Source organism: Primulina tabacum, chromosome 2 (genome assembly GCF_025594145.1).
Source record: "Primulina tabacum isolate GXHZ01 chromosome 2, ASM2559414v2, whole genome shotgun sequence".
In the NCBI taxonomy this organism is placed as follows: domain Eukaryota; kingdom Viridiplantae; phylum Streptophyta; class Magnoliopsida; order Lamiales; family Gesneriaceae; genus Primulina; species Primulina tabacum.
The window spans coordinates 12,363,590-12,379,467 of NC_134551.1; the positions used below are offsets into that span (position 1 = coordinate 12,363,590).

The 15,878-nt window shown below is 34.0% G+C and overlaps 1 protein-coding gene across 5 annotated transcripts; it reads right to left on the reverse strand.

Moving 5' to 3' along the window:
- Positions 1-7,840: 7,840 nt before the first annotated feature.
- On the reverse strand, positions 7,841-15,110 carry LOC142530457 (beta-ketoacyl-[acyl-carrier-protein] synthase III A, chloroplastic-like). Of its 5 annotated transcripts, none has more exons than XM_075636292.1 (9): positions 14,875-15,110; positions 14,486-14,620; positions 12,687-12,835; positions 12,239-12,375; positions 11,883-11,988; positions 10,484-10,602; positions 10,214-10,278; positions 9,352-9,574; positions 7,841-8,231 (listed from the first exon to the last, which is right to left on the reverse strand). In XM_075636292.1, the coding sequence occupies exons 1-9, from the start codon at positions 14,925-14,927 to the stop codon at positions 8,010-8,012; spliced, it is 1,209 nt and encodes a 402-aa protein (XP_075492407.1). In that variant the 5' UTR covers positions 14,928-15,110; the 3' UTR covers positions 7,841-8,009. The 5 variants fall into 5 exon arrangements, with proteins under 5 accessions (XP_075492407.1, XP_075492416.1, XP_075492409.1 ...); XM_075636301.1 differs by having other exon boundaries at positions 14,486-14,682; XM_075636294.1 differs by having other exon boundaries at positions 14,486-14,730.
- Positions 15,111-15,878: the final 768 nt, after the last annotated feature.

Below are 15,878 nucleotides of genomic sequence, written 5' to 3' on the forward strand. Positions count from 1 at the left end.
ATGCAGATGATGGACCTCATCCAGATATTAACGAGGTCACTTTGGGCTTTAACAAGAGGTTTGATCACACTGTTTCCAGGACACCCTGCAAATCTAACATCTTTCTATTATGTGCTTCACAAGGTTGCTATATGCAATTGGACTCCTTCATCCAATTCCACAGTGGTGACAAAACCACAGGCCCTGAATTTATTTTCCATTGGGACTCATACTCTTTATTTTGGAAAAATGGTTTTTAAGACCGTGCTCCAGTTTGCTGAAGGAGGATTCAAAGCTTCCAAACTCCCATTCCCTTCACTGATTTATATAATTCTTGAATCTCAATGATTCATCAGAGACATTGATGAACAGTCGTCTGATGTCAGTGAGCTGATAAGGATTTTCCATGCTCTACTTAAAGGAATTAGGATGATAGACCTACCTTGGTCTGCCTCCGGTGGGGTACCTGATGTTTCCAACATGACCCAAGCTTCTCACAACACTGCCTCTTCCGCTAATTATTTCATGATCTCGATAACCGTCATCCAAGCTCAACTTGATTATGCTCTGGACAAAATCATTCAAACAAAGGCTAAACTATTTTACTATGAAAATCTTGTTGCTGATCATAGACTGATGCTAGAAGTGGCTGTCCATTCTGGACCCAAAAAAAAGAGAATATCAAATTGTTGGTGCACAAAGTGATGAAGCTGGACCATCGGGAACGAAAGATGATAGTGCTGAAGAAAAAGAAGCCTAATTGCAGTTGTTATATAGTTTGCCTATTATTTTTTGCTTCTGATTTTCTAGGCCTTAAGTAGTTATTATTATTGTTTGGATCCTATCATAAACTGATTAATGTTTACTTTCTGTGAACAAACATTGCTAACGACACTCATGCTAACATGATCAAATTCAGGAAAAAAATATGTTATCAAATTCAGGGGTAACATGGACAGGCGCGTTTGTGCATGTTTTGTCATAAATGAAAAAGAGAGAGATTGAAAGGAAAAATAATTATTGAGTTTCAAGATATAATTCATTCTTTAAAATTATCTTTTTCTTATTGATCATAATTTTGTTAAATAATTGATTAAGAGTTTTGCCTTTTTATACTTTTATAGATATTGACTCTAGTTTTAATTTGATATGCTCAAAAGTATTTATTTCATTATAAAACTCTATTTTACCATGATTTGTAGGCATCTAATCAAGGAAACACGTTTAAGGAAAAACATGCCTATAAATAAGAATCATAAGAGAGGAGATAGAGACGATAGAGAGTGATATATAGACGCGGAGATATCGAGAGAAGAATCAAGACACAGAGCATCGTCGTTTGAAGATCGTCGTTTTTTAACATGTTGCCGTGGTTGTTGAAAACAGCTGAAGACAACACTTGTGAAAGTGTTGATTGAAGATTTTGTTTCGTTGCTTCAGTTTTTCGGCAAATCGTTTTTCATTCCTTGGATTCGTTTCAATTCTGGTTATTTGTTTTAGGATACAATTTGATTCCTTAACGTGTTAAGGAAAATAGTTGTTCATAGAATCACTAGTGTTGGTTTTGTAAACTTAAGTTATTTTTCTAATGATTATTTTGCTCTGAGGCATCGCGCAAGTATATATACTTGTGCATAATTATCTCAGAATTATTTTTATTTCAGTTATTTATTTGTGTGATAAATTATTTCGCTGCTTGGGTGTTAAAAAATCTGGGACAACATTGATATATTATACACACAAGATTTTTACTATTAATGTTAAAATGAAATCCCCACAATATGTTCAAGTAGTTTGTTAATTTTTTTGAGTTGCCAAACGGTGAGTTATTATTTTGACCCACCAGTATATTTTCTTGATTGATGGTGCCATTCGACGCACATACTTTTTCCCTCATTTCATGCGGCATCATATTCTTATTTGATAGTTGTTTCTTGAATCTTAGTTTTTGCATCCTTTTAGAATGCTATGCCTTTGGAGGAAAGCAGATACTGCAATTGGGCCCCAATTTTTGTTAGAACTTCGAACTTCAGGCTTCCTGTTGATCTTAAAACACCCATAATAATTATTGGGCCTGGGACTGGCTTGGCTCCATTCAGGGGTTTGCTAGAGGTTTGTGTAAAAATATTTCATGTGTTGTTAGCCTCGGTAATTTTGTTTACATATTCAAAGTACTGGTTTTCTATTCGGATGATCATGTCGTAAATGATTATTTATGTTAACAAGAAAGATGAGCTCCGAAGGAATCTGGGGCTGAACTTGGTCCTGCCGTATTATATTTTTGATTCAGGAACCAAAAGATGGTTAGTAATTTACTAAGCATCTGCAAAATGTTCTTGCTTTCATAAGTTTATGCCAAATGAACACTCTCTTTACTCCAGGACTTCATTTACGAGGCTGAATTGAACAACTTTGTCAAAGCAGGAGTAATTTCAGAGCTCGTTCTTGCAGTTTCAGCCAAAGAATATGTGCAGCCCAAGTTCTACCAATTTGTAACCTTGAAATTACTTGTCAACATTTTTTATAGGTCTTGTGACCACAACTTAAGTGCAATTGAGGCAGAATCTCTGTTTCGAAACACAATTTTACGCCTTGACTATGTTTTCAGGGATCTCTAGGAAGATTTTTTCTAAGTGGAAGAGAGGCATGGTTGAGTTGGGGTCTAGTCTTCTGGTTCTTTCTTCTTGCTTGCCGTCCTGCCTTCCTTCTATAGATCTTTATTTCCACCAAGAACTTGTTAGAGTAGATGGCCTGTAAACAAACTGTTGGCTAGGGATTTTATTGACTCAGTTGTAATAAACAATCTTTATTTTAATATAATTCATTATTTCATGTTTTGTTACTTTTTTATCTGTATACCTATGTGAACAACATAGCTAAAGACCATGATTGTACTTTAATACAAATGAATCGTAATTCGATGTTTAAACTCGTTTGTAAACACTGTATGATCTAAATTCGATCCTAGGAGATTCAGTCGCCTAAAACATGGATAAAGGATCGCTTGAGTTCGAGACTAGCATCTGTGATGTTGTGTACCATGTCTCTTGGTAAGGGCATAGAGATGTCCAAACATGCAGATGAGTAGTCATATGATGATTATACCGAACAACCCTTCCTCGGAATTTCCAAGTGGTTATCATTCATCGAGAAGATAAGTCTGTGGTTATGATTATACACTATTATACACTATTAGTCCTTACGACCCGGAACAACACTGAGACTCTATATGCTAGGGCTGTGCTTTGACTCGTTTACCGACTCCAGGAGAGTCATCAGGTGGCGAGATTGGGTACAGTTGCGACACATGTAGGAGCCAGTATATTGTAGTCAAGAATTCACTGCTCACCTACGGGTGTGGATATCCTATGTGATCTGATGAAATAATAGTGCATGGAATCTCTGGCCAAAGTATGAGATGTACGTTGGAGAAGGAGTTCTCCAATGGTACATGCGATACCACTATTTATATGTGTCACATAGTTATCGAATTAATATGCAACCCTCGATGAACCAAGGGACGATGCTACTAGACGCTCTTACCATGATTCGATGGATTTAATCAGAAATATGATTTCTGACCTTCTAATGATCAATTGTTGATACATAGAATAGGAAAATTAGGGTAAAGCCAAATAAAGGATTTTGTCCTGAATCACAATGAGCTGTGAATCCACGGCTAGCTGTATCCATGAATCATTGAGGGTCACACAAGCACTGAATCATTTGTTCCCGTTGAGAGAATAAATTCAAGAAGTTAAATTTATATTATGATATAGTAAATTCAAGGAGTTGAATTTATATTATGATATAGTAAATTCAAGGAGTTGAATTTATGATAATTAAATTTTGAAAAAATAAATTCAAGGAGTTGAATTTATAAAATTTGAGGAGAATAAATTCAAGGAGTCGAATTTATATTATTTGGGAATTTAAATTATTAAAACTCAAAAGTTAAGTTTATCAAATATGGTGGGAAATATGTTTAAATGGGCTTGTAGGAGTACAAATTCAACATACTAAATAATCAAAGTTTTAATGGACTTTGATTAATTAATTAAACTAGTTGAATAGTCCAATTAATTAATCAAGCTCATTAATTTTAATTAAATAGGCTCAATTATTATATTACTGTAATTAGGCCATGGAGGTTTTATTTAAGTAGGAGACTTAACCCTAGCCTCCACACACTTGTTTTTCGAAAATTCCTCCCCTTCCCTTCTCCAATATTTCGGCCACCACCTTGATCAACTTCAAGGATTTTTGAGCCGTCTCTCGTTTTAATTAATCTCTACGCAAAACTTCTTTCAAATATTCTAGTGCGCTATTTGGAAGAGGAACAAACGATTTAGTCAGTGGACTTGATAAGAGGGTTAAAGAAATGAGATTCGAATAAAGTTCGTAGGGAATTCATCAAGAGCTATTTCTGCTAACCCCGGAATAGTTGGAGCCGTGTGAATCTTTCACCAAAGGTATAAAGTTTAAATTCCCTATGAATGTTTAATTACAAAAACCATACGAGTGTCCAAATATATCTTGAATGTCAAGATCTAAATTTTTTAAAAATTTCAGTTGCATTTGGGTACGAAAAAACCGAGATCCAACAGAACTGTGGACTGATCGGAGCAAGAAGCAAGTATTACCCCTGAGGTTAGCTAGCTTACTTGTCTGCCCTATAAATATTGGCTAGCTCAAATAATAAAACTTTCGGGTCAATATTTTCCGAAGCCGATGAAGCTCCAAAGCCGAGGCCATGGTGAAGAATCTTCAAATGACGTGAAGGATATTTGCGAGACGTATGGTGATAATCTCCTCAGCCCACGTAGATGTAAAAACAGATTAAATGTACTGTTTTTTTTTTTGCCAACCCAAGCAAGGGAAACTTTTGAGTGTCATATATTTCTTGGTTCTTTGTGATTCTTTTTGCTTTTCCTTTTCTGGGATTTCGGTAATTTGTAAACCTACACGTTTCAAACGATACAAAAATGTAATAATTATTGTGACAATATATAAATTTAATCTATAATATACTTTTAGTTGCTCTTGTAATAAATTTTATCCAATCTTTTCATTTGAACGTTCAACGTTTGCACTAAAGCTATTTGGGGCAGGCAACTAGCTTACAGATGGAGACGAATACAAGATCGGTCATTTTAGCCAACCCCGGTGTTCTGAGAATGGGAAAAATGAAATAATTTGGGTTTGAATTATATCTCAATTTTTGTGAATTTAGAAATCAAGTTTTACTAAAAAAATGCACGAATTACAGTTCGAAATTGTTAGCCCGTTTAATTGTTAAAACTCATATGTTTACCTGGATTGAAAATGTCCACACGAGCCAATGACTTCTAACCCATTTTGCATGAAGATCACTTGATTACTTGTAGTTCATTTAATACTAAGATCTTAAGTTTGAACGAGATATCGAGTTCAGATCGAGTTATAACAACCATTTTCGTCGACTAAAAAACAAAAATCCATGGGACCTGATGCCTTTCAAGAAAGAAGATGATGGTCGGAGCCGAAAAATGTGTGATAGATAATTGATATTCGTTATTTAAATATTGAGTGAGTCTCATGTGAGACCGTCTCACGGATTCTAATCTATGAGACGATTCAATCCTATCGATATTAACAATAAAAACTAATACTCTTAGTATAAAAAGTAATATTTTTTCATGGATGACTCAAATAAGAGATCTGTCTCACAAATACGACTCGTGAGACCGTCTCACACAAGTTTTTGCCTTTAATATTTGATGAAATAGATGGTAAGTTGGTAATCGAAGAGTGGAATTATAGCCTAAAAATTAATTTTTTGTTCTTTGAATTCTCACGGGGTTTTCAATATATTATAATTTCTATATCAAAAACAAAATAAAATCAACAAAAATTAATTTTCATCCCGAACACCTTCGTAAAAACTTAAGTTGTTATTCCCCCCCAAAAATAAAATTAGGTTGTTACACTTACCCATTTTCCCTCGAAAATTTTCAAGTATTCACTGTATACATTATTGTTAAAACAAATTTTTAAGAAAAGCAGATGCAATAAAAATTAAAATAACGGCATTACGCAAATATAGAGTTGATTAAATTTAAGAATAAACACTATTATTTACCAAAAAAAAATTATAATCAAAATTTTTTTGAGTAGATTTCTTTTGAGATGGTTTAAGAAATGTTTATTGGTAGGATGAGTCAATCCGCTCATATTTAAAATAAAAAATAATATTTTTGACATAAAAATAATACTTTTTATAAAATATATGTCTCAGAAAATTGACTCGTAAGATCATCTCAGATGAATTTTTGTGAAGTTATTTTTATTAACATATCCATGCACGATTTTTTATTGAACGAACTATGAAAATGTTACTTAAAAGTTCTTGAAAAAGTAACTAACCCAAAAGGATTCACAAAATAAATTCTTTTCCAACGAGCGGTTTAATATAAAATCATTGAAACATATATTATGATAAAAATATTTTACCTGTGTAAATATTTTAAATTAAAAAAAAAAAAACAATAAGCGCATTTTACCTTTTATTAAGTGTAGTTGAGTTGCTTTAATAAATTTAAACTTACTAGAAATAATTTATTGTATCTAAATTTATTTTCAAATCCGAAAAAATGCTTCAAGCCGTGCATATACTTGGTATTAGAAATAGGTATTTCATAATAAAATACATGTGTGTAATGATATGAATCTGGTCGGGCATAGCTTTCAAAGGATTGGAAGGAGAGGTTCAAGGAAGCACTACAGGGAGTCATGAGCAAGCAAGAAGGGCTCGTGATGCATGGGAGTACGTTTGGGGGCCAAAGGAACATTATTCAAGTGATAAATAATGTTGAAAATTCGAAGACATCGCGCCCGGGCGGACACAACTTACCGCCCGAGTGCGCCTTTACGTTCAATAAAAAAAATTGGTCGAAGACTCTCCGCTCGGGCGGATATTTCGTACCCTGTTGCGAGAGAAAGCCGAACTACTTGCGCCCGGGCGGACATAAATTCCCGCCCGAGCGCGCCGCCGTGCAGGTTTTTGATATGGAAAATCTAGATACGGATTTTGATGTATTTTTCCTTATAAGAACATATATATTGATAAGTTTTCTCTCAATTTCAAAGCTTGGCTTTTTTATACACCTTTGTGTGTTTCTTAAATCAAACTTATCAAAATTTATTACTTTATGGAGTTTGTCGATTGTTCTTCACTCCGATTGTCAAAGACGAGTTCTTTGAAGGTTCGCTTGAATTTCGATTGTTTATCCTTCGTTAATAGTTGTTGCTAAATTCTTCGTGATTTAGAGGTGAATATTACATACTTACTTGTTCAAAAAGATAAGGACAACCGTTTCTTTGTTTCATCGAATCGAGGACGTGACTCCGTTTTTTAGCGCGTTTGCTTTTCGTGGTTCGAAAAATCGCATCATGTAATGAGAAAGAATATCTTTTTATTAGAGAACAAAATTAAACATAAACTTTTGAAAAATAATAGTTGATATATTTGAATGTTGAAAAATAAGAGTTGATATATTTGAATGTTAGAAAATAAGAATTGTAAATATTGAAAATTAATGTATGATGATGTATGTAATGATATATTTATTTTTAGATTATTTTCAAAAAAATTCTATAAATAGGTATCTCAATTTGTGAAAAAAAACAATTGAATAGAGAGAAAATTTTATAAAGTATAGTTTGATATATTTCGTGAGTTTGAGATTTTTATTACTTTTTTATCGTAAATTTTTATTTTTAATATAAACCATATCTTCAATATATTTGTCATAAAATAATTTTTAGTTGAAAATAGTCAAAAGTCCGACCAAACATCACATTTAGGAACAAAGTCAAAAACTGAGGGCAAAAAGAATGAACATTATTGATGTCATTGCAGTTCGAAATATCCAAGACAAAACAAAAGGAGACCACTGTAACAACTTAGTACATGAAACAAAATTCGAAAACAAAATTTTAAAAACTTACAAAATCGATTTTTGCAAATCCCCTTCTTTCTGGACGGTTGATCATCCCCATCTAATGATGGCAGAGCCCCACGTAAGACCCGCTCCAAAACCAGCTGCTGCGATTGTATGGCCGGCTTTCACCTTCCCGCTTCTCACAGCTTCATCCAATGCCAATGGAATTGATGCAGCGCTTGTATTACCATAGTTTGCAAGATTTGAAAGGACTCGTTCTGATGGAAAGTCTAGACGTGTGGCTACTGCATCGATAATTCTCTGATTTGCCTACATGAACAAGTTTCTTCTGCTGATTTGTCTCATCCACACATGGCAATAAATGCAATCCATTCTAATATCGAGAAAAACATAGAACTAGATGTACTGGTAAAATGAAGAGTAGCACAAAATTTTTCAAGAAAATCTGAAGTCAAATTTCCTATCAAAGTATGTCACCAAATTGGCAATGCACTCACGTAGTCTGGAAAGTTTTCCACAAGTGCAATGTGAATTCAATGAATATGTAAATGCATACTGCATGCATATTATACATTCATTTTCTTGAAGTAAGTCAAAATTACAAATATAGTACAATTTCATATCAGCTTAACAAGTAATTGTGGTGTAGCTTATGAGATTGAGAGGATATACTAGTTTTTCTTGGATTGAGCTATCATCTCCCAATCCAATATTTTAACATTGTTGCTTTCACTAAAAACTGATGCAACAGAGTGGGCGACCAAAAGAAGGGGACTACCATGTGGAAAAGGTCGACAATGTGGTTTGTATCAAGATTATGGGTTAGATTAAAGAGCAAGTTTAATATATTGATCAGTGGATGAAATCCATCTTAAGTGAGTTGTTGTGTAAGTTGTCTTTTCAAGTAACACGCAATTCTACAATCTCATTTTGACTTTACAAGCAACTGTAGAGTGAATGACAATGTTGAGAATCCTTAAAATGTTCCCCTGTCAGTACTATATCCTCAAAAGTCCAGTTTCCAAAAATCATTATATGTTTTCCTCTCTTCCGAGGGAGGTAGATTTAAATATTTTGATCGACTATCATGGTAAATGCAAACATTTCTAAATATACAAGGATTGGCTAGGTAATCACGATTTTATGAGGGCATGCTTTCCTAGTTTGATCATACATGTAACTACTACTTTGGGAGCGCATGAAACCACAATTTGAGCATTCCTCACAGAGGTGCATACAAGTTTTTACTTATTTTATGTATATTCTCTTATATCTCAACTTACAATAAGCTAAATATAGGCTCAGCTTGTATAGTAAGGAATATGCAATATTCTTGTCTCAAGAAGGACTATGCATCTTGTGAGAAAGTTCAATTAATCTGTTTTACGTGATAAGTCACAATGCAATATAACAATATAATTACACATACCTGATGAAGTAACAACCAATCTATATTGGACCCAGCAAGACCTGCCTTCTCTAAAGCCAATTCAATTGACTGAGGAACCACACGAACAGCAAATCGAAAGACCTCTTTACCATTCATTTGTATGCAGGAGTATGAAGACCCTTTTGGTAGAAGTCCAAGGAGTGAACCATTGGTCCCTAATGCTTGATCCTCTTCATTTTCCTTCATAGTGGCGTTTAAGTGTCTAGAAAAGACAAAAACAGTTTTTACCTATATGTATCTATTCAATACATAAAGTAAGAACAACTTGGGAGATCTTTTTTGGCTTGCCATTAATAACAACTTTTACTTTATCGAAATATCTATATGTATACTAAATATTTGGTGTGATATTAATCCAGATTATTAAAATCGGCTTTCTTGTTTTAGCTATCTGAACAAAATCAGAAGCCATTCAAGTTTTTTTATGTATTGCTATTGTAATTTATTAAAATATCCTAAAAAGGAATATGTTACTAACACAACAACCGACACAAACCAGATATTTGATAGTGCACATGCACCGCATGCGCTATGATGCTTTTAGGTGTTCGTTGGTCTATTTGGTGTGTCACTAATTAAGTTTTATCTAAATAGTTTCGTCTTTCATTATCTAAGAAGAAATAGATTTAATTTTTTGTTATTAATAAATCACAACCCAAACTGCTAATTTCATTTTTAGTTGAAAATATTTCGAAAATTTTGGTATATCCAATTGGGTTAATAACATAAACTACCATGATTTAGACAGAATAAATTTTAGCATACATGCTACATGTGTATTACATAGCTAGTCTGAAGAACTACAAGACAGGTTTTCTTCGAGAGGATGTTTAAAAGATACCTTTGCCCTTCACCATCACTGTGCAAGTCAAATGCAAATAATCCGTCCTCTTCTATGTCACATGCCTGATTAAAAGATCATGAAAAATTAACTAGACTATTAAAGGTAGTCACCTGAATCGAAGACTATCCACATAAAATTTGCTGTTGCAAAAGAAGAAATTTGTATATAAATGAAAAAGACACGCTGCGATGATTTCCTTAAATTCTCAATTTTTAGAGGAAAAAAGAGTGATAAATGGCATGAAAATGATAAGATAAGATCCGGAACCTGTACTACCACAGCACCAGCAGCATCACCAAAAAGAATACAGGATCCTCTGTCGGTCCAATCAACATAGCGAGATAGCGCATCAGCTCCAATCACAAGAACATTTTTGAAGCCACCACCTAGGAATAAATCACAAGAATTCATATTTCGATGATGACGCAAAGTCCCTTTGACTAAAACTTATCTAAAATATAAGCTTTTAAATCTAAAGAAGTTTTAGAGCTTGTTTAGTTAAAATTACCGTAAACATCTATAAGGTTTTAGAGTTCAGAAGATATTTAACCAACTTATAAGCTCTTATATCTTATTTTAAAATTAACCTTTTCAACTGTTTAGATAAAATAAATCATCAAGAAATTAATATAAGGGAAGAGAAACAAATCATGAGAGTAGAACAATATAAAAATAATGAGGAAAAAAGGGATTAGAGAATAAACAGGGATATTAAATTTAAAAGATATTCAGGAACTTGTAACATGTTTTTTAGAGTATATTAAGTATTTAAAAAAATATTTTAGGTTTTTTCAAAATAAGCCAATAAGAGATTATAAGATTTATTAATTTTTTTCAATACCAACTTATTATTTAAGATAATATAAAATTCAAAATAACAAAAAAAATCTCAAAATTTAGTAGCATATCCTAAATTATTCTCAAATTCATTTTGCCTTGTAATTTTTTCAGCAATTCTTCTCCCAAGGATGATTCTTTTTATACGAATACCTTAATAGCTTAATTGTAAATAAGAACTAATACTTTATAAGCTACTAAAACATCTTATGCCTCTGTTGTAAGATATTTAAGATACGCTTAGCCAAATATAATCTTACTTATAAGCTCTTTCATCTTATCTTCAAATTAGATTCTCAAAATATTGCAAAAAATATAAGTTAACATAAGGAAAAAAATCACCAGAAAAGTGGAGGAAACAAGTGAACTAGGGAGAGAAAAAAATAGAGAGGGAAGAAATATATTTAAGATACGCTTCACCAAATAGGCTCTAACTTATAAGCTCTTACATTTTATCTTAAAATTAAGGCCCCAAATATCATAAGAAAATAAGTAAAAATAAGAAAATAAAATCACCAGAAAAGTGGAGGAAACAAGTGAACTAGGGAGAAAGAAAAAAATAGAGGGGGGAGAAGGATAGGAGGATAACATGAGATATAAGGATAAGAATTTGGGTTATTTGATATGTTGCTGTGATCGCATTGGTTTTTGAAGATCTCAAAGAAGCTTATGTTTAAACATTAAATGTCTTTAAAAAAATCTGAACTAACATTTACATATCTCTTACATGTTTTTAAACCTCCTCAAAATGTCTTGACAACCTATAAGATGAGCCAAACAGACTCTTAATAAGTTACCAATATTTGCAATCTTTAAGCTGAGTTTTTACCTCTAATATGGCAAGCGGCAGAAACTAGGCCCAAAACAAAACCACTACAGGCAGCCGTTATATCATAAGCCAATGGATAATTCTTGCAGCCAAGCTCTTTTTGAATCTAGGAAAAAAATGCCAGAAACACATTCGAATTCTCAAATATGCCATTGCTCATAAAATCAAATAATAAGACACTAAAAAAAGTTATGCATTATGCAAAGGCATGATAATCATCAAATATAAGAGAATCATGAGGCTTTAAAAAGTTCATACAAATTTGAAGATTGGAAACAATCAGGGTTGTCTTACAATCACAAGGGGGAAAAAAGAAAAAAAAAGCGATAAATTAAGAATAATGCTACAATATGTACCTGTGGAGCACTGCCAAACAAATCCTCGGGAGTGGAAGTACACATTAGCACAAGATCCAAATCATCAGGATCAACCAAGGCCATCTGGAGAGCTTTCCGAGCTGCCTCTACTGCCAAACCAGTTAAACTATCCTTTCCTGCATCAGTATATTTCTAAGCTACACATAGGTTGATAAATAGAATCCATAGACCTGAAAAGTATCAGGTGAACTGATGTTTTTCTTCACTCAAATCTGGACTGCCGAGGGCACAAACATGTGGCCTTGTTTGGTTGGCTTCCCAAGTCCAAAAAAGTCATGTTCATATGCATGTAAATATGGAGGACTGATCATTCTAACCGCTTGAAGAGCTAGAAGATCTCACCTCAGAAAAACCAAATACTAACATAAATATCCTGACTATTACTTCAGTTCAAGTTAAAAGGAACTGAGGGGAAGAAAAAACTCACCAGAAACAATTCTTCGATTTCGAATTCCAGTTCGTACAGATATCCATTCATCAGAAGTATCGACAATTTTTGAGAGGTCACTGTTAGATATCTGAAGACTTGGTACAGCAGAGCCACATCCAACTAACTTGCAGCCTTTGCTAACAAGCCTATACAAAGATTAAATTGAAACATCCTTTCAATTTGAATAATCACTAAGATACGGTGAATACACGAACCTACATTTCATGATATGTGTTTCAAGAAGACCAAGACAACAAAAATGCAGACTAATATATGAGGTGCTCCTCAAAATCCTACTGCGATCACATAAGCCAACACATTCTAGGAAAAGGTTGATTTTTAACACAACGAAAGCAGTGAACACATCCAAAATATGATTCAATATGCATAAAATGATCACATCTTACTAAATTGAGATCGACAGTTTTAGTAACCAAGATCCAAGAACATAATTTTGACCAGTCGATAGGGTTCAGACGATAACAACTAGCATTCTGTGTGGAAAGTAGCCATGTTGAAAGAAATGGCTTGAAATTAAAAGGCAACACTTAAAATCAACAATGGAGAAATAAAAGATCAACAGATGGAAATTGACTTAGTAAATTTTACACTTTCCGCTTCAATCCTGGTCAGCAAACATTGCATTTGTTCATTAATGCAATCATTTTTTTCTTTTGGGAGGGCAGTGGATTCAGAATGCACAAGAAGAACAAAAGGAGACTCAGATCAGCACCAATAGTTCATGAACAGAACATACAGCCCAACAAGCAATAGCCATGGTATATGTTAATTGTTTCTTTTGTTATTGTGGTAACTAACCATCAGCATATTTCCCTTGCATCAATAAGCAACCAGCTAAATCAACCAGAAGGGGACAAAGAGAAAAATTAAAGCTTCATCAAAACATCATTGATAATACTTATCAAAAAGCAGCAGCACGCTTAAAGCAACCAGAGACCATTAGCATGTAAGTAGAGTAAAATCACAGGGAAATACGACAAATCATTAGGCAGCTTCCTGTCACATGAATGGGAGTAACCAAAATTAGTGTTTGCCTTTGAATGAGCCAAAACTAATCATCAAAGTGGTCTAAATTTACATCTAAAAAAGATATAAAGAATAGCAAACTTTATTAGTCTTCCTTTTAGCTGCTTGCAGATTATTTATCCAAAATTCATACTCACATAGAATATGAGCAACAAATATCCATAGATTTCCTCCTTCAATACATCTCGCGTGCTAAATGAGATTCACACAAAAGATAACATGTGAACAACTAAACCTCCATTGATATCAATAGTTGCAAAAATTACAACCAAAGGTTTTCCGAGTCGGTGGATTAGTAAGTGTTTCACCAATAGTCAAGATTACGATTCGATTCATCTACCATTACCTTCTAAGGCGAGCTTGTCATACAAAGCTTGTCCAACGTGGTTTGTATAACCAATGTGGATTGCAGACTATTGCATTAGTTAATGGGTTCCAAAGGACAGCAGGTCATACAAAAAATAGTTGCAAATAATCACAACTTACACGAGACCAACCAAAAAATAAAACATCCAACTTGTAGTGACTCAAATTCTTAACAAATGATTATGAACAAAAATATTCATCACGCGCTTTCCAAAACAAGCAAGCAACAGCCGATCAGAAGCCTATGCATCCAAATTTCACAATTCATTTTCTCCAAAAAAGGAAAACGCAAATTTAATATTTCTAAGCAACTGGAAAGCAAAACCCACATTATTCAAAACGAAAAAATCCACAAAATCTCAACTTCGTGATTAATTACTTACCTGGGAACTCTAGATTCAGAAGGTGAAAGCTTCTCTGCACCCTGAGCAATGCTGGAACACACTAATCTCCTGGAAACTCCCTCAGAGAACCAAATCCCAGATCGAAAAATCCCCATAGGTGGAGAAAATCTCTTCCTACCACAAGGAACAACTGGCGTAAACAACCCAGATGCATTCGCCATTTAAGTTCTTGATTTCTGCTACCAAAATCACACACAGACAGATGTGGGTCTATAAGCTTATATCTATTTTAAAAATAAATAAATAAACCCAAGAAAATCAATGGGTTTTGTACAAAAGGAATAGATAACTCGGATTGAAAAGAAAAATAATAATAGAATTGAGAGACGGAAAGAACAATCAAATCTTTGGGGGTTTCCGGAGATTACAATAGAAAAATCGATGAAACTTCCAATGAAATTTTTCCCCCACTCTTTTTCATCGCACACAGTTGAGCTCATGCAAATGCATGTTGAGGAGATAAATAGATACAGATTTGGTTACTATATTTCTTCGTCTCTCCGAAGGGAGCGTGGCTCATTTCTCTCATGCAATTCGCATCTCCATTCTCGAGGGAGGGATTGAGTCAAGAGCTGTGTTTCAGCCATGTAAGCAGGGTCAGGGTGTACACATCTCTTTCACGTAAGTGACTGCTTTGCCCTCAACTGTTGTTGGGCCTGATTGGCATTCGAGACTCATTTCGTGGGCTAAATTTCTCCCCCGCTATCTTTTTCATCACACGCTGTTGCAATCGAGTTTGATTAGAAAAAAATTCGAATATGTTTGAGTTTAACTCGATTTCGAATAAAATATTTTTCGAGTTTTATATCTTATGAATGAGCTCATCAAGATCAGGTCCAAACCGAATTTGGGACCCCCGGCTCATCTGTGGCCAAGATAGAAGGTCCATGATAGATCACATATATTCTCTTATAAATAACAGGTTTGAGAGCATAATTTATTCATTCAATATATTGATTCTCAGCAGCGTCCATAGCTTCTCTCTCATTTTTACTCTCAGTACCTGACTTGAGTGTCGGAGAAGTTATCCCGGGACAACCTCCTGGCCCCCTTCTAAAGGTCTCATTTATAATTTCAGACCTGGAGTAAATTCGAAATCTATATTCGAACTAGTCTCATCTACTGGACTCGAATCCTATATTTTCAGTGAATATAAAAGTGTATTAGCCCCGAAGATACGCATTTTTTGGTGGCGGGTTGCCCATGATATCATTCCCACAAACCTAAATCTACTCTACCATCATGTGCCGGTTAATGGGCAGTGTTACGTATGCCATTCCCAACATGACTCTACATGTCACTCATTATTTTTTTGTGAGGCTGTCAAGAAGCTATGGAAGGACACAGAATATTACTCAGTGCTGAAATCAGT